This window comes from Giraffa tippelskirchi, chromosome 2 (assembly GCF_054371585.1).
Source record: "Giraffa tippelskirchi isolate mGirTip1 chromosome 2, T2T-mGirTip1v1.2.pri, whole genome shotgun sequence".
NCBI lineage: Eukaryota > Metazoa > Chordata > Mammalia > Artiodactyla > Giraffidae > Giraffa > Giraffa tippelskirchi.
The window spans coordinates 34,675,769-34,694,731 of record NC_137276.1 but is presented as its reverse complement, the minus strand read 5'-3'; the positions used below and the strand labels follow the sequence as shown (position 1 = coordinate 34,694,731).

The 18,963-nt window shown below is 40.3% G+C and overlaps 1 protein-coding gene across 3 annotated transcripts in view; it reads left to right on the top strand.

The window, feature by feature from the left end:
• The window catches only part of PLCE1 (phospholipase C epsilon 1), a 359,604-nt gene that overhangs the window by 28,575 nt on the left and 312,066 nt on the right, over positions 1–18,963 (top strand). For 2 of the 3 annotated variants that reach the window (XM_081553501.1, XM_081553520.1), the window contains exon 2: positions 6,830–8,387. In XM_081553501.1, coding sequence (XP_081409627.1) covers positions 7,185–8,387 — 1,203 coding nt within the window. In that variant the 5' untranslated portion in view covers positions 6,830–7,184. Of the gene's footprint in view, positions 1–5,743; positions 5,958–6,829; positions 8,388–18,963 lie in introns of all 3 variants that reach the window. The other variant, XM_081553509.1, reaches the window with a different exon arrangement.

Sequence of the window (18,963 nt, the reverse complement as noted above, 5' to 3'; positions counted from 1 at the left end):
GACAATTAGCAGTCTCAGCCACCCTACTGATAATTTTATGAGATAAAAAATGATGAAATGAGATAATATGTACAATGTGCTTAGAACGTGCCTGACATATAATACATGCTCAGCTAATATGTAAGTATTAGCCATTGTTTTTATGGCTAAACATAGGCAGTCATTCATTCACTGTATTATTTGTTCAACAGATATTGAATACCTACTGTGCTGAATACTATACCTTTCCTGTTTATTTATTTATTTTTTTCTTGTTTTTTTTTTTTATTATTTTTTTTTAATAAATTTATTTATTTTAGTTGGGGGCTAATTACTTTACAATATTGTAATAGTTTTTGCCATACATTGACATGAATCAGCCATGGGTTTACATGTGTTCCCCTTCCTGGACCCCCCACCCACCTCCCTCCCCATCCCATCCCTCTGGGTCATCCCATTGCCCCGGCCCTGAGCCCTTGTCTCATGCATCGAACATGGAATGGTGTTCTGTTTCACATACGATAATATACATGTTTCAATGCTATTCTCCCAGAACGTCCCACCCTCACCTTCTCCCTCAGAGTCCATAAAATTGTTCCATGCATCTGTGTCTCTTATTCTGACTCGCATATAGGGTTATCGTTACCGTCTTTCAAATTCCATATATATGCATTAGTATACTGTATTGTTGTTTTTCTTTCTGGCTTACTTCACTCTGTATAATGGGCTCCAGTTTCATCCATCTCAGTAGAACCGATTCAAATGTATTTTTTTTAATGGCTGAGTAATATTCCATTGTGTATATGTACCACAGCTTCCTTATCCATTCGTCTGCTGATGGACATCTAGGTTGCTTCCATGTCCTGGCTATTGTAAACAGTGCTGCGATGAACATTGGGGTACATGTGTCTCTTTCAATTCTGGTTTCCTCGGTGTATATGCCCAGCAGTGGGATTGCTGGGACCTTTCCTGTTTAAATCCTTCTATCAACAATCCGGAGGAGACTACTGTCCAAGATAGCTTATTTTTTATGGAATAGCTCTAAAAGTTCCATAACTTATTTATCAAAGTAAGTCAAAGCATGCTTCCCAAATAGTTCAGTCTTACCATTTGAAACTATAGAACAAGCCTATTTCCTCCACTCAGTTCGTCAAATATATGAAGGTGGCTAATAAGCCTCACATTTAGTTTTGTGACCCTAAGCAGGCATTTTTGATTGCTCATTTATTTAGTATGTGGTTTGGCAAACTTTTTCTGTAAAGGACTAGATGGTAACTATTTCTGGCTCTTTAGGTCACATGTTCTCTGTCACAATTTCTCAATTCTACCATCGTAATGGGAAAGCAGCCTATAAATGAATGGCTATGGCTATGTTCCTATAAAATTTGTTGTTGTTTAGTCTCTCAGTGTGTCCAGCCCTTGCAACCCCATGGACTGTAGCTCACTAGGCTCCCCTGTCCATGGAATTTCCCAGGCAAGAATACTGGAGTGGGTTGCCATTTCCTCCTCCAGGGGATCTTCCAGACCCAGGGATCAAACCCACGTTCCTGTGTCTCCTGTGTTGGCAGGTGGATTCTTTATCACTGAACCACTGGGGAAGGCAGTTTCTATAAAATATTATTTACAAAAACAGATAGCAGGCCAGATTTTGGCCTCATGCTGTGGTTTGCCAGCCCTGTGATTTAGCCCATGCTGCTGCTGCTGCTGCTAAGTTGCTTCAGTCCATAGAAACTTATAAACAAGGTTATTTGTGACTGATACTCTCCTTCTCTGAAGCTGAAAACTTTCTTTGTGTCACTCCTGATTTTTCTTATACATTTCATTTCTTTTTCTTCTCTTATTACTTTGGTTAAGATTTTCAGCACCCCTTGCATCTCCATAGCATTACTTGCTGGCCAGTCATTTCCCTAGATATGTTATCCATCATTTCTAGCTTGGAAATGCTCTTTGACAAATCTTCTCTTGTTCTACCACACATTGTTTGACCTCCCCCAGGCTGACTCTTCTCCAGTCATCGCACAAATCTGTCCACATTAAGAAAATAAGAATCCTTTTTCCATCCCTTTCTTCTTCAAACCTGTTAGCCTTTGATTTTCTTCCGGTGGTGCTTCAGCTTTTCTTCACTGAACAGTCTAATACTAACTATAACCTAATCCAACTTCCCTTAAAGACAATTTATAGGAGGCAGGTAGAAAATTAACATTTACTGATGGACCAGGCACTGCTGACATTTACAATATGTGTGTTTCATTTCAACGTTATAGACATGATAAGTGCAATTTGAGTTGGTCATATAACCAGCTATGGTCATGCAGCTGAAATACAAGGAGTCAATCCCAGTTACAGGATAGAAATTCAAATCTGACTGGACTGGGGGACTTAAGTGTGTGCATCTGGCAAAAGTAGTTCAAAACCATTCACAAATGCAGCAGAGTTGCTATATTTTGGTTGTCTTCTCTCATCAAGACATTTGTAAAGCAGAGAATAACAAACATTTGTGCTGAACTTTTGGTCTTCAGAACATTTACTTCATAGTTTTATGGAGTAGGTGATTTTACTTCAGTTTTGCAGGAAAGGACATCAAACCACAAAATGATTAAAATGTTTGCTGGAATTGCCAGCCACCAATGCCTTACTGCTTCTAGGAGAGTCCACAATTGCTCTTCTCAGAAAAGTTCATCCCACCTCTTTTCTAGCTAACTCCTTATTGTCTTTCAGACCTCAGCTCAGTCATCATCTTCTCCTGGAAACACTTTCTGCAGTCACCTCCACCTTGTACCCATCATCTGATTTAGATGCTCTTTGTGCATCTTAAACAAGATCATCACCCTCTTTGCACTGAACCTTAACTGATGATGTATTAGCTTGTAAAGAAATCAGGGGCACACCCCTGCCTCATTTAACTTTGTACTCAATAAATATTTGCCAAGTAAAGAAATGCCCTGAGATGGAGCCAAGTCAGTGCTGCAGGGTTTCATTTCCTTGTGATGTTGCTCAGTTCTGATTATACCTGGAGGCAAAACAGAAACCTCAACCTACCAGAGACAAACAAAAGAGGATCCTCCAAGAAGCCATTGATCTCTACAGCCAGGGAACATCAGAAATTCAAATCTATGGGGTTTCAGACTAGAAAGCAAAGAAAGCAGCATAACTATGGTGAAGAGCACAGGTTCTAGAGTTAGGCTTCTTAGATTTGAATCCTGACTTCACCGTTTTCCAGCTGTGTGATCTTTGGCAAGTGACTTAGCCTTTCTATGCTTGGGTTTTTGTCAAACGTGGATAATGATGGAACTTCGGTGTATTAGTTATCTATGGCTGTGCAACAAATTACCCCCAAACCGAATGTCTCATAACGAAAAACATTTATTATCTCACAGTTTCTGTGGGTCAGGAATTTGGAAGGGGCTCAGGTGAGTGCTTCTGGCTCAGGGTTGCTCATTAGGTGACAGTCAAGATGTCGACTGAGGTTCCTGTCATGTGGAACCTTGATTGAGGCTGGAGGATCACCTTCCAAGATGGCTCACTCAAGTAGCTTTTGGCAGGAGGCCATAGTTCTTCCCGCTAGCAACTCTCATTATCTGATAATAATTGATTTCCCCCAGAGAAAGCAAGAGAGGAAGCCCCAGGGAGAAACTCCAATGACTTTTATGACCTAGTTTCAGAATATACACTGTTACTTCTACCACATTCTCTATGCTAGAAGAAAGTCACTAAGTGTGGCCCACATTCAAGGAAAGGGGAATTAGGCTCCACCTTTTGAAAGGGGTATCATAGAATTTGTGGACATATTTTAAAACCACACGTTATCTTATAGAGTTGAGTGAGAATTCCATGAGATAAGAATTGTAAAGTGCTTAATAGGACTTAAGCAGCATCTACCTTGAATTACCTTCCTCATGGATTAGAAAGGACAAATGAACTGTCAGTCTGAAGGCTTTGACTTGAAAAATTACTCTATAAAATAGAGCAAAGATATCAGAATTAAGCTGATGCCATAAGCCATTCATTAAAGTATTTAGTATAGTTCTTGGCATGAAAAGTTGTTCATGTTTTGAATTTTAAAAAGTGAGTAAAAACAGCATGTACAGTGTGATCTGGTATTTGTGTGATTATATACTTATATCTCTGTATGTTGATACATAGGGAGCATTCTAGAATGAGGTTCCTCATAGTATTAATCATGGGTATCTCTGGGTGGTAGAGTTTGTGTTAAGGTAAACAAAAAATTGTGTTTTTATGCATTGTTTGAATTGTTTTACACTGAGCATAAATCTACAAAAATAAGGGAGGCATTTTCCAAAGAAAATAAAAAAAAAACTAAGTTGGAAAGAAGACATGAAAGGTGGAAAGGTTTAGCATGTTGAGCCAGGATTTTGCTTCTCTAAGTGGACTAGTTTATTCCCTGTGATGTATCTGATTGATAGGATATCCTCTGATCCTTCAAGTTTGTTGTGAAGACTTGTATGTGCTGGGAGCAGGTGAGAGTTGTGACTGTGTTTTGCTTGAGGCGACATATATTAAGAGAAGAAGAGAAAAGCACGGAGAAGCAAGGAGAAGAGGGACATCTGTGTGGCAAAGAGCAAAGACAGAACAAATCTGGTGTTGACAGCAGAGGCTGAATGCTCATAAGTTGCCTTGGGAAGAACAATTTTATCCATAAAAGAACGATATACTTGTGATGGGCACTCTGTCAGCCCAGAGTGCCTTGAATATCTTCTGTAATTGTACTTGCTGCATTGGACTGAAATCTGTTCAATTCTCCCTCCCTCTTAACAGACTTGCAAGGAGGTCCTGGCTATCTAGCTCATTACACTGGCTATCTAGCTCCCAACATGTAGCAGGGTTTAATAATCTGAAGAATAAAATAGCTTAAATTATTTTTAAAAATAATGTCATTCACAATTGAAAATGTTTATGTCTCCTAACATTCAACTGAGTAATTTTTTCAAATGAAAGAGGTAGTTAAAAATGTATATATTTTATGGGAAAAATTGGAGAAACTGCCCAAAGATGCTTTTTGAAAGATTTAAAGCTATCATTTGTTTCCCATTTGTCACATCTGTTCTTTGTTCACCTTTTCCTTTTTTCTGCCTTTTTTTTTTAATTACTTGAAAAAAATTTTAAGATTCTAATGTTTTTACTTACTTTCTATATTTTTGGTGAAAGTGATTGGGTTGGGGCTTATAGTATACATCTTAAGCTTATGACAACCTGACTTTAAGTAATATTACTGGGCTTCCCTGATAGCTCAGTTGGTAAAGAATCCGCCTGCAGTGCAGGAGATCCTGGTTCGATTCCTGGGTCAGGAAGATCCCCTGGAGAAGGGATAGGCTACCCACTCTAGTATTCTTGGGCTTACCTTGTGGCTCAGCTGGTAAAGAATCTTACTGCAATGTGGGAGACCTGAGTTTGATCTCTGGGTTGGGAAGATCCCCTGGAGAAGGGAAGGGCTACTCACTCCAGTATTCTGGCCTGGAGACGTCCATGGACTGTATAGTCCATGGGATCGCAAAGAGTTGGACATGACTTTCACTTCACTTCACCCCAATTCATGTAGAAAATAGTCTTATATTAATGTATTTCCATTTCTTCTCTTTTGACCTTTGTGCTGTTATTGTCATATATTTTACTTCTAAATTTGTTAGTAACTGTATAGTCATTGTTATTATTTTTGCTTTAAATGGTCAATTAGTTATTTAAAATGTAAGAAAAATTGTATTTATCTACATATTTAACATTTTTCATACTCTATTTCTTTTTGTAGATCCAGATTTCTATCTAGCGTATTTCTTCTACCTGAAGGACTTTCTTTACCATTTCTTATTTTAGTGAGCCTTTTTTTTTTTTTTTTGACTGCATGGCTTGTGGGATCTTAGTTCCCCAACCAGGGATTGAACCCATGCCCCCTTGCAGTGGAAGGATGAAGTCCTAATTAATCACTGGACCTTCAGGAAAGTCCCTCTTTATCTTTTTTATATGTAAGTTTACTCTTGATGAATTCTTTCAGCTTTTGTATGTCTAAAAGTCTTTATTTCATTTTGTTTTCAAAAGGTATTTTTGTTGGGTATAGAATTCTAATTTGGCAGTGTATATGTGTGTGTGTATGTATATATATACACATATATATATAAAAGAAGGAAATAGCAACCCATGCCAGTGTTCCTGCCTGGAGAATCCCAGGGACAGAGGAGCCTGGTGGGCTGCTGTCTATGGGGTTGCACAGAGTCAGACATGACTGAAGTGACTTAGCAGCAGCAGCATATATATACATATATATATATATATTTTTTTTTTTTAAGTTTATTCCACTCTATTCTGGCTTGCATTGTTCCTAATGAGAAGCCCGCTAGCATCCCTATCTTTTCTCCACTCTACTTTATGTGTCTTCCTTCTCTAATTTGCTTGGCTTTATTGAAGTTTCAGTTTCTTCTCTTTAAATTAGACACACTGTTTTGTTTCATCTGAGTCCCTCTTCCCTCCCCAGCCAGTAGCCTAAAAACTCAAAAGGTATAAGCTAGGGCATTTATAGAACTCACCTTATTTATTTATTCTTCTTTCTGGAATTACTATTCTATGTTGCCTGTTATTCAATATCTCAAAACAATTATTTCATTATTTTTTCTGACTTTTTTCAGTTGTGTAAGGAAGAAGGATAAACCTGATCTCTGTTACTCTGTACTGGCTGGAAACAGAAGTTCTGAAATATTGAATCAAAAAAATAAATATCTAAAACCAACTTCTGATTGCAGAACTTCTCCTGAAAATGGATTCATATTTTGCAGTAGCTTAGAATTATGAGGTCATTTTAAAAAATTTGTTTAGTGTTTGACATTATCTCTTTTTCTTACAGGACACATTCAAACTGGATTTTTAAATCATTGTAAGCCAGTGATGGATCAGAAGTTACAGGATGCAATGCCGAATAAAAATCTTCGAAAGAATTGCTTCAAAGAACAGAAGAGAGAAAATTGATCTACTTCCTTAAAACCTTGATCTAGAAAAACATACTGCACATGGTAGGAAGTGATAACTGGGAAAGTTTATTTGGGTCTTAATATACCTAAATGATAGGAACTGTCACTTTGTTTCTCAGAGGGCTTATACACCCGAGATTATGTTAAAAACCAGTAGCTTTATTAACATCGTGACATGATCACAAGAGAGGAGAAGCAGAGTGCTAGCTGAAACCCTGCACCTTGGTCAAGATGACTTCTGAAGAAATGGCAGGTTCTGTTCTCAGACCTGTGAGTCAGAGAAAAGTGATCTCTGCTCAGTCACCTATAGATGAAAGTAATGATAAGGTCTCGGACATCAATGTTCCAAAGTCTCATCCTGTCAGGCAGAGTGGGGAGACTTCTCATACCATCTCGCAACTGACCAAACTTACAGAAGAATCTTCTGGAAGCAACGTGCCCCAGATTTTCTCAGTAGCAAGGGAGAAAATAACCAGTGACGAGAACAGTAATGAAAAGTGCTGGGAGAAAAGCATGCCAGATTCTGTGAAAAACCTTAGCATTAACTGCAACAGCATATTGAAAAACCATCAACACGGCCCTCCTCAGAGCCAGTTTTATGAAACGTGCAGTTCTATCACAGAGGAAGGTCTGTGTTTGGAAACTGGAATCCCTTCTTCACTGGAAAGAAAGGTGTTCCCTGGAATTCAACTGGAAATAGACAGACCTCCCATGGGCATTAGTCCATTAGGAACTCAGTCGGCCATCATAAAGACAAGCAGGGCACATCCTGAAAGCAACATGGCAGTATTTCACTTGCATTACGAAGTTGACAGAAGAATGTCAGACAGTTTCTGTCCCCTGTCAGATAACTTGATTTTGGATGATTGTGGAAACTGTGTACTACCTGCTATTGGTGAGGAACAAGGGAAAAATTACATGGCATATACTTGCAAACTGATGGAATTGACAAGTAACTGTGACAATAAGAATAGGCAGCTGCAGTGTGATCATTGTGACCCCTTGAATGACAAATACTTGTGCTTTGAAGGCTCTTGCCCAAAGGCCGATGTGGTATGTTCAAGTGACAGCTTTTGCAGGGAGGATTTTACTGACAGTCCACCTGCCAAGACCTTTCTGAGCCATTTTGAGGACTTCCCTGATAATTGTGAAGATGTAGAAGAAGATTTGTTCAAAAATAAAAAGGAGCGGTCCGCTTGGTTAGTGAGGAGATTTTGCAAAAATGACAAGGAAGTTAAGAAATCTGTGTTCACTGGGACCCGGGCAATTGTGAGAACTTTGCCTTCTGGTCACATTGGATTGGAGGCTTCAAGTTATATTGATCAGAAGAAAAATGGTCTCTTATTGCCTCCTGGGAGAGTCATGGAACGGCTGTCAACAGTGGTGGTTAGGCAAGATGGTTCCCAAGGTCTGTCAGAAGCCCAGTGGTATCCGGTAAGAGTTAAAGTTTCTTTTAATCCATTTTTCAAAGTTGATTTTTTAAAACTCCAAATCTCCATTGTCTTAATTCATGGGAAATGTTCAGTTCTGGCCAATGATTCTTAGGGGAAGCATTTATAGTTACTGGAAATTAGTAGACCTAACTGATACTGGCATTGATAGCTGTCAAGATTGAGTTAATTCCACAGCAACATAAGTCACACAATACACATACATATACCCTCAGAGAAGTTCGGGAGAGTCCCTGGTTACTGTATGTGGATTTATAAAACAGAAACTCCTGGGAGTGAGAAAATGGTTTTGCCAACTGATTATCCAGCTGTATCCTTCAGAGATACATCTGTCCTCTTCTGCCATGGAGTTCATCATTGTTTATAGGTTGCAAGGCTTAAAAGAACTTAAATCTCATTTTCTCTGTTCAATTCCTCTAGCCATTGCTTCCCATTTCTTCCCTCTCAACCCTTTTTATGTCATGGCTCTCTTTGGCTATTTGGTGAAGTCTTTGGGTTGAGAAGAACACTTTTAAATGCATCAAATGAAATACAAAGGATCATAAAGAACACAGATTATGTAGACAGACATATATCAAGATATTTTTGAAATTGTAATGTAGCAGAGTACTTCTTTATTAACACACTAAATAATGGCAGCTAATGATATGATAACTACCATAACTTCAAGGTAGTGAAGAATGTTAGTAGGGAATGGTTTACCTGGGACTTTCCCAGTTTTAGCAGTGCACGTCCCATATTCTGGGAAGCCACTCAGTCTTGGGCAAACCAAGACAAACTAATTAATTAGTTACCTTAATTATAAATACTATTTTAGAGTCTCTTCCATGACTATAATATATGGCAATATCTGTGATTTCTATTGGTGACAAAATCACAGGTACTGCTAGTATTACTGAAGTTTGTTGCTTACATTCATAATGGAAGGAAATACTAAACTTCTATTTGAGGTTAATAAAAGAATTTTTTCTCATCCAAATTTCTGGACTCTCTGAGTTCTATCCATAGTTCTCCCTCTTTAAGATTCCTGCTCTGGAAATGCATGCAATTAGCTGCCCACTCTTGGACCTGATCTTTGCATCAGAAGCCAGCACCATGTATTCTCTTTTTTTTTTTTTGCTTCTGTGGCTAAGTAGCCCTCCTTCCTTCAACTGATCTTAGTGGAGAAGCTGTTTCTATAACTTTTGCATTCCAGTTTTCCACAATTCCTTAAAACCTGGCCCTAAAAATAAACCCAATCTAAAAGAACATCCTTTTCCTGAACTATGACTAGTATATTTTTATTTTCATCATCATCAATTGTGGGAACTAATATTTATTGTGAATTTACATATGCCAGGCACTGGACTGAATAACTCACACACTTCATTTCATGAAATCATCTCAACTACCTTCTGATGTGGTCTGATTATTCACCATTGTATCATTAAGAAAACAGAGTCTCAAGGAAATTCTATACCTTCAGTTCAGTTCAGTGCAGTTGCTCAGTTGTGTCTGACTCTGTGCGACCCCATGAATCGCAGCACGCCAGGCTTCCCTGTCCATTACCAACTCCTGGAGCTTACTCAAACTCACGTCCATTGAGTCGGTGATGCCATCCAACCACCTCATCCTCTGTCGTCCCCTTCTCCTCCCGCCTTCAATCTTTCCCAGCATCAGGGTCTTTTCTAAAGAGTCAGTTCTTTGCATCAGGTGGTCAAATTGTTGGAGTTTCAGCTTCAGCATCAGTCCTTCCAATAAATATTCAGGACTGATTTCCTTTAGGATGGACTGGTTGGATCTCCTTGCAGTCCAAGGGACTGTCAAGAATCTTCTCCAACACCACAGTTCAAAAGCATCAATTCTTTGGCACTCAGTTTTCTTTATAGTCCAACTCTCACATCCATACATGACTACTGGAGAAACCATAGCTTTGACTAGACAGACCTTTGTTGACAAAGTAATGTCTCTGCTTTTTAATATGCTGTCTAGGTTGGTCATAACTATTCTTCCAAGAGCAAGCATCTTTTAATTTCATGGCTGCAGTCACCATCTGCAGTGATTTTGGAGCCCAAGAAAATAAAATCTGTCACTGTTTCCATTGTTTCCCCATCTATTTGCCAGGAACTGGTGGGACCAGATGCCATGATCTTAGTTTTCTGAATGTTGAGTTTTAAGCCAACTTTTTTCACCCTCGTCTTTCACTTTCATCAAGAGGCTATTTAGTTCTTCTTCGCTTTCTGTCGTAAGTGGGGTGTCATTTACCTATCTGAAGTTATGGATATTTCTCCAGGCAACCTTGATTCCAGCTTGTGCTTCATCCAGTCTGGCATTTTGCATGATGTACTCTGCATATAAGTTAAATAAACAGGGTGACAATATACAGCCTTGACGTCCTCCTTTCCCAATTTGGAACCAGTCCATTGTTCCATGTCCACTTCTAATTGTTGCTTCAGAGTCTCAAGGAAATTCTGTACTTTACCCAAAGTTACTCAGCTAGTAATTGGTATAACTAGGATTGCAATCTAGGCAATTAACACTCTTAGTTTCTCAAGATCTAGAAAAATATAAAATTTGATTAAGCTTTTAAAGTAGCAAAATAATTTTGTTCTTTTCAGTGTCTGTTGATTTGAGTGGCTCCACCCACTGATGTGTATGGTATCTCACATATGTATCAGAGTTGTGTGTTCAACAGAGTGGCTCTAACCAAGCTTATGTTTTAGGATCAGTGTCCAGGCTTCACCCCAGACTGTCTGAAGCAGAACCACTGGGGTAAGGCACAGCTTCAATATTTTTTCCAAGTTTTCTCCAGCTGGTTCTATGATTCTATGGCATTGAGAACCACTGACCAGGAGCTTAAACTGAGCTTTTTGTGTTTTGGTCAGGACATTTCAGGAAAATTTGCTCTTCCCTAATTCCCTGGTGGCTCAGTGGTAAAGAACTTGCCTGCCAATGCAGGAGATGCAGGTTCAATCCTTGGGTCAGGAAAATCCCCTAGAGAAGGAAATGGAAATCCACTCCAGTATTCTCGCCTGGCAAATCCCATGGACAGAAGAGCTTGGCGGGCATGGGGTAGCAACAGAGTCGGACATGACTTAGCGACTGAACAACAGCAACAAACTCCTTGACCTGGCTTCAGCTCTCAGGAGTGTCAGGGCTGCCCTGGGGCCTACCTGAACAATGCCAGCCTGGTGGCCCTTCGGTCTGTACGTTTGATGGGCAGTTCAACCCAGCAAGTGTCAGGGAATTTGGTTTTGAATCTTCACCTGGTTCCTCAAGAAACCTGAATCAGGAAGTGGTGTCAACTACCCACATGTTCCCCAGTGATTCTGGGGAATTTTGTCCACAAAGAAGAAAATAGCTTGTCCCAGGCCCATGTGTCCTGCCAGCACCGTGGTGACTTGTCCAGTGCTTGCCATGAAACTGCTGCTGATGGCAGTGTGTTGTCTCACTAAAAAATGAATTGCTTTTAAAATGCATGTACACTTGAAATTGAACATTAAGAACACAGCAGAAATTTAAATACATCAAAGTAAATGGAGGTAGATTACTTGAAACCTTATCAGAGTCCCCTGGACACTTATATAAGCATGAGAGTCGTGAATCAGATATCAGTTTCAGAATGCTCTTTGGCATTCCTGTACTCATTCCTCCTGTTTCTGGAGCCCTGGCACTTCTTCTGAGAATGTTCACTGGTCCCTAGCTCAAACCTATCCCTTTCTGTCCATCCTGGAGGCCTTGGGATGGGTAATTTCCAATGAAAAGAACCAAAAAGATGATGCAAATCATCTCTTCCCTGCTTCTTAGTCTCTGGAGGCTGGGAGAGGCTGCCATACCTCCTGCAGAGTAAACCTCAGGAACTTCTCTCTCCTCTCTCTCTGGGCTTCCAGGAGGCTGTGGGCATTTTTATTAACCCTTAAGGTGAAGCTGGGAGATAGACTGGTTGTCCTCCTGGTCTTTCTTTTTTTGGAATTAATTTACAATGTTGTGTTAATTTCTGGTACACAGCAAAGTGATCACTATATATTATTTTCATATTATTTTCCATTATAGTTCATTTTAAGATATTGAATATAGTTCCCTGTGCTATTATACAGTAGGACCTTGTTGCTTGTCCTCCTGTCATTTATAAGGGTGATTTCTGAATGGGAGAGCCTTTTCTGACCATTCAAACATGGCCGGGATGAATCAATATTTTCTAAAATATGGTATTTGTCTCTCCATTTCCTTTTTTAGTTTAGGGTCTAAACTAAAGAAATCCTTATCTTTGTAATGTTTAAGAACACATGGATAAATAAGTCACAGCCCCTTTCTGTAAATTGGTTTCTCCACCTAAAAAAGCTACAGACTCCCAAGGTTGTGCTCTTGTTCCTGTTCTTTGATTATTTTACATAGTGGCTCTCCAGTCAGATTCTAAATTTACTAAGGGAAAGAAGTGGCCCTGTCTTTTTGTCATACTCTACATAATGTAAGCACAATGCCAAGTATTAAGAAAACAGGACAATACCATGCTTAGAAACATGATCTCTGGAGTCAGCCTGAATTGAAATTGTGACTTTGACTTCATCACCTGCTAGCCCTGTGACCTTGGAGAAGTTGTTTAATCTCTTTGTTCCTAGATATCTTATAGGTAAACTGGGGATAATGATTCTTGGGGGGTTACATGAAATGCTACCATACAGTCCTCAGCACAGTGCCAGCAGGGAGAATCACTCTGGGACCGTTTATCACTTACTTGTGAACTGTCCCCACCTTCTTCTACTCCTTGGTGCCTTCTCGCACAGGGGTGTTTATAGTGGTGCATTTGAATGTATTTTCCTTGATATATGATGTAGTAGCTTGCATAGTCCTTCCTAAGCATTTAGAGAATGTGTTATTTATCTAATTACTACCTTTGCCGACATTAAAATTTTTTTCTTGTATGCCTTCGTCAAAATGACCCAATTAATTTATGTTTGCACAGCTGTGGAGAGAAGAATGGATTTGAATGGGAGACGTTAGTGAGGATTAATGCTTGCTGACTGATTAACCATGATGGTATCCTCCTCCTCCTTCTGCCTGTTAAAAAATTAAAACCTACCCCTTATCCAGTTACACCTCCCCTCGCCTGCTCTCAATTTATTGAGAGCAGATGACATATTTTAGCAAGTCGCTAAAGTCTTCAGGTTAAAAGTTGATTAAGGGTGTTTTTCCTTTAAAAAAAAAAACTCTCCTTGCCCAAATTTTGGGGAGTTTAAGTACCTAAAGTTATCCTGAATATGAAGTACAAGAAGCTCCTGCCTCTGCTGGAATCACTCATGTAACTCTCTGCATGCACTGAATGATGGAACTCAGAGAGAGCGAGGGTGGCAGGGCAGACAGCCCACCAGGTCCTGTTTTATTGCTTCATTTATTTCCCTGCCTTGATCCACAAGAGGACTTACTGTGCAAGAATTTGTACAGCAAAATAGAAAAAAATGAAGTTTTATTATTTAGAAATCAGATCTAAATTAAAAACCAGCTTCTACATTGCTAGTTCCTATCCTTCTAAAATGTGTCTTTCTTCTTCATATTTTATTTTACTCTCCAGAGAAAATTAAACTTAAGAGGCAGTGAAGAATATTGAGTGTTTAACATAAATATCTTTGTCAGTATACATGTCTTAGATTCTTTATTTTCTCTATTATGTGTAAAGGGACCAACTGGTAATAAAAAGTTGTAGCTGTTATGGATGATCAAATATCCATTGAACCCTGCTGTCCAGTGTTGTAATAGATGGCAGTTGAAATAGCAACATATCTTGTTTTCTTGTCTGGAAATTTGGTCTCTCTGCAGCTTGGATACAGTTCGGATCTTGAAATAATTAGAATTTCACAGGGTGCACAGGCTAAACTGAAAGGCTGTGCTTGGGGACATGCCAGACCTCCTCTTCTATTACTAAAGGTTATGTTGGGGTCATGACATGGGTATAAGACAATACTGGCCCCTTCCTGCTGAGCAGAGTGAAAGGGAATCCAGCTCCCGGCAGGCCCTGTGCAGTTTAGTCACGTCTAGTGCATCAGTGGAAAATGTGACGGGCTGTCAGAGGCCAGCACTGTGATGGTAGGACAACTCTCTCTTAGTAGCTGCTTTGGGACAGTTTAGATGAAGTTACTTTCACATCACTGTAGTTCCACCAGCTCTTTGGCTAGGATTTGACCCCCCCCACCCCCCCCACCCCCCCGCAAAAGAAAAAGAAGAAAAGAAAAAGAAAACACTGACCCTGGACTCTAGTTTAAGGTGAACATATTCATGGCCATTGTTATTCTTATGCTAGCTTTGGAACATGATCAGATTAGGATTTTTTTTTTTTTCCATTTTCCCCAGATGTCTTGCTTAATAAGAATTAACAGCTGTAGAGGCCTGGACCATCCCTGGAAATGGGCCCTGGTTAAGATGAGGCCTGAAAAGAATCAGAATCCATGGGCAAAGATAGAGCATTAGATGAAGGCCGGATCTAACCCACGCCGTGCATTTTTACAAAGGAGAAACTCAGGCTTCCCATAGAATGACTTCCCTATTGTCATGAGTGATGAAGTGGCCCTCTCCCCCTATCCCTTCCCTGGATGCTGACTCAAGTACAACAGGCCTCTCAGGGCTAAAGGCCTCCTGGAATGATGCAGATTCAACATCCAAGGATTGAAGCATCATTAGCAATGGGGGGGAGGGGTAGGGACAGTGACCGTTCCCTGACCCTCCATGACTAGACTAACTCAGGGCTCAGGCAAAGCCCTCCCTGAAAAGCTGTTCTCAGACAGTGGTACTGGGGTCATTTGCTGACCCTAAAGAGCCCCATCCAGTAGTTTTTTGTCCTTGCAGCTGGCCTGGATACATTCAGAGCCTCAGCTTAAACATGAGGTTACAGAGCTTAGTTATCGAAACCCCAACCCCTTCCCTCTCATTTAGGTCATCACCCCTCAAACCCTCAGAAAGAACTCAGCAGAAAACCACCTCTGCCTTCAGCAACACAAAGACACAATGATTTTTAAGGAGAGCCCGTACTTTGAAACCCACTGGCAGATCTCATTAGAGAGAAGAAGAAATGCTTTGACTTTTTTTTTCTTTTCAAAATAGTTTTATTGAGATGCAATTCTCATATGGTACAGTTTACCTGTTTACAGTGGTTTGGGGTATATTTACAAATGTATGCAAACATCTCCACAATTTTAGAACATTTTTATCACCTCATAAAGAAACCCTGTTCCCATTAGCGGTCATCCTCCATTCTCTCCACCCCTCTACCCCTCCCTTAGCCCTAAGCATCCACTAAGCTACTTTCCATGTCTATGTTGCTGTTGTTCAGTCACCCAGTCATGTGTGACTCTTTGTGACCCCATGAACTGTAGCACACCAGGCTTCCCTGTCCCTCACCATCTCCTGGAGTTTGCCCAAGTTCACGTTCATTGCATCAGTGATGTCGTCCAGCCATTTTGTCCTCTGACACCTTCTTCTCTTTCTGCCCTTGATCTTTCCCAGCATCAGGGACTTTCCCAATGAGTCATCTGTTCACATCACATGACCAAAATACTGGAGCTTCAGCTTCAGCATCAGTCCTTCCAGTGAATATTCAGGGTTGATCTCCTTTAAGATTGACTGGTTTGATCTCCTTGCTGTCCAAGGGACTCTCAAGAGTCTTCTCCAGCACCACAGTTTGAAGGCATCAATTCTTTGGCCTTCTGCCTTCCTTATGGTCCAGCTCTCACAACTATATGTGACCACTGGGAAGACCATAGCCTTGACCTTTGTTGGCAGAGTAATGTCTCTGCTTTTCAACATCCTGTCTAGGTTTGTCATCGCTTTCCTGCCAAGAAGCAATTGTCTTCTGATTTCATGGCTGCAGTCACTGTCTGCAGTGATTTTGGAGCCCAAGAAGAGGAAATCTGTCACTACTTTCACCTTTTCCCCTTCTATTTGCTATGAAGTAATGGAATTGGATGCCATGATCTTAGTTTTTTTAATATTTAGTCCTAAGCCAGCTGTTTCACTCTACTCCTTCACACTCATCAAGAGGCTCTTTAGTTCCTCTTCTCTTTCTGCCATTAGAGTGGTATCATCCGCACATCTGAGGTTGTTGATGTTTCTCCCACCTATCTTTTACTCCGGCTTGTAACTCATCCAGCCCGGCACTTCTCATGATGTGCTCAGTGTAAAGGTTAAACAAGTATTATCATATGTGAAACAGAACACCATTCCATGTTCGATGCATGAGACAAATGCTCAGGGCTGGGGCAATGGGATGGCCCAGAGGGATGGGATGGGGAGGGAGGTGGGAGGGGGGTCCAGGAAGGGGAACACATGTAAACCCATGGCTGATTCATGTCAATGTATGGCAAAAACTACTACAATATTGTTAAGTAATTAGCCCCCAACTAAAATAAGTAAATTTATTTGAAAAAAACAAAAACAAAAAACAAGTAGGGTGACGGCAGACAGCCCTGTCATACTCCTTTCTCAATCTTGAACCAATCATTCTATGCTGCTGTTGCTAAGTCGCTTCAGTTGGGTCCAACTCTGTGCAACCCCATAGACAGCAGCCCACCAGGCTCTGCCGTCCCTGGGATTCTCCAGGCAAGAATACTGGAGTGGGTTGCCATTTCCTTCTCCAGTGCATGAAAGGGAAAAGGGAAACGTGAAAGTGAAGTCGCTCAGTCGTGTCCAACTCTTAGTGACCCCATGAACTGTGGCCTACCAGGCTCCTCCATCCATGGGATTTTCCAGGCAAGAGTACTGGAGTGGGGTGCCATTTTATACAGGGTTCTAAATGTTGCTTCTTGGCCTGCATGCAGGTTTCTTAGGAGACAGGTAAGATAGTCTGGTATTCCCATCTCTCTAAGAGCTTTCCACAGTTTGTCATGATCTACACAAAGGCTTTAGTGTAATTGATGAAACAGAGACAGATGTTTTCCTGAAATTCCCTTGCTTCCTCTATAATCCAGTGAATGTTGGCAATTTTATATCTGGTTCCTCTTCCTTTTCTAAACCTAGCTTGAACACCTAGAAGTTCTTGGTTCGCATAACGCTGCAGCCTAGCATGCAAGATTTTAAGCATGACCTTACTAGCATGGGAGATGAATGCAATTGTCCAATGGCTAGCACATTCTTTGGTACTACCCTTCTTGGGAATTGGGATGAGGAGTGACCTTTTCCAGTCCTGTGACCACTGTTGGGCCTTCCAGATTTGCTGACATAATGAACACAAAACCTTGATGGCATCCTCCTTTAGGGATTTAAATAGTTCTACTGGAATTTGATCACATCCCCTAGCTTTATTAACAGCAGTGCTTCTTAAGGCCCATTTGACTTTGCATTCCACAGTGTCTGGCCCTTGGTGACTAATCACACCATAGTAGTAATTGAGTTCATTAAGACCTTTTTTATACAGTTCTTCCATGTATTCTTTCCATCTCTTCTTGATCTCTTTGGCATCTACTAGATATCTACCATTTTTATCCTTTATTGTGCCCATTTGGGGACAGAATGCTCCCTTGATGTTTCCAATTTTCCTGAAGAGATCTCTAGTCTTTCCCCTTTTATTGTTTTCTTCTATTATTAAACACTATTCATTGAAGAAGGCCTTCTTGTCTCTTCTAGCTATTCTTTGAAACTCTGCATTGAATTGGATGTACCTTTCCCTCTCTCCCTTGCTTTCTTCATTCTTCCACTATTCGTAAAGCCTCCTCAGATAACCACTTTGCCTTCTTGCTTTTCTTTTTCTTTGGGATGGTTTTGTTCACTGCCTTCTGAACAATATTACGAACCTTTGTCCATAGTTCTTCAGGCACACTGTTATCTAGATCTAGACCCTTGAATCTATTCGGTACCTCTACTGTGAATTCATATGGGATTTGATTTAAGTCATACCTGGCAGGCCTAATGTTTTTCCCTGTTTTCTTTAATTTAAGCCTGAATTTTGTTATGAGAAGCTGATGATCTGAGCCACAGTCAGCTCTGGGTCTTGTTTTTGCTGACTGAATACAGCTTCTCCATCGTCAGCTACAAAGAATGTAATCAATTTGATTTCGGTATTGACCATTTGGTGATGTCTGTGTGTAAATTCATCTCTTGTGTTGTTGAAAGAGAGTATTTGCTATGACTAGTGCATTCTCTTGGCAGAGTTCAGTTAGCCTTTACCCTTCTTCATTTTGTTCTCCAAGGCCAAACTTGCCTGTTACTCCAGGTATATCTTGACTTCCTACGGTTACATTCCAATCTCTGATGATGAATAGAACATCTTTTTTAGGTGTTAGTGCTAAGAGGTCTTCTAGGTCTTCATAGAACTGATCAGCTTCAGCTTCTTTGGTATCGGTGGTAGGGGCATAGACTTGGATTACTGTGATGTTGAATGGCTTCCCTTGGAAACGAACTGAGATCATTCTGTCATTTTTGAGGTTGCACTCAAGTACTGTGTGTCAGACTCTTTTGTTGATTATGAGGGCTACTATGTTTCTTCAATGGGATTCTTGCCCATAGTAGTAGATATAATGGTCACTGAATTAAATTTTCCCACTCTTGTCCATTTTAGTTTGCTGATTCCCAGGATGTCGATGTTTATTCTTGCCATC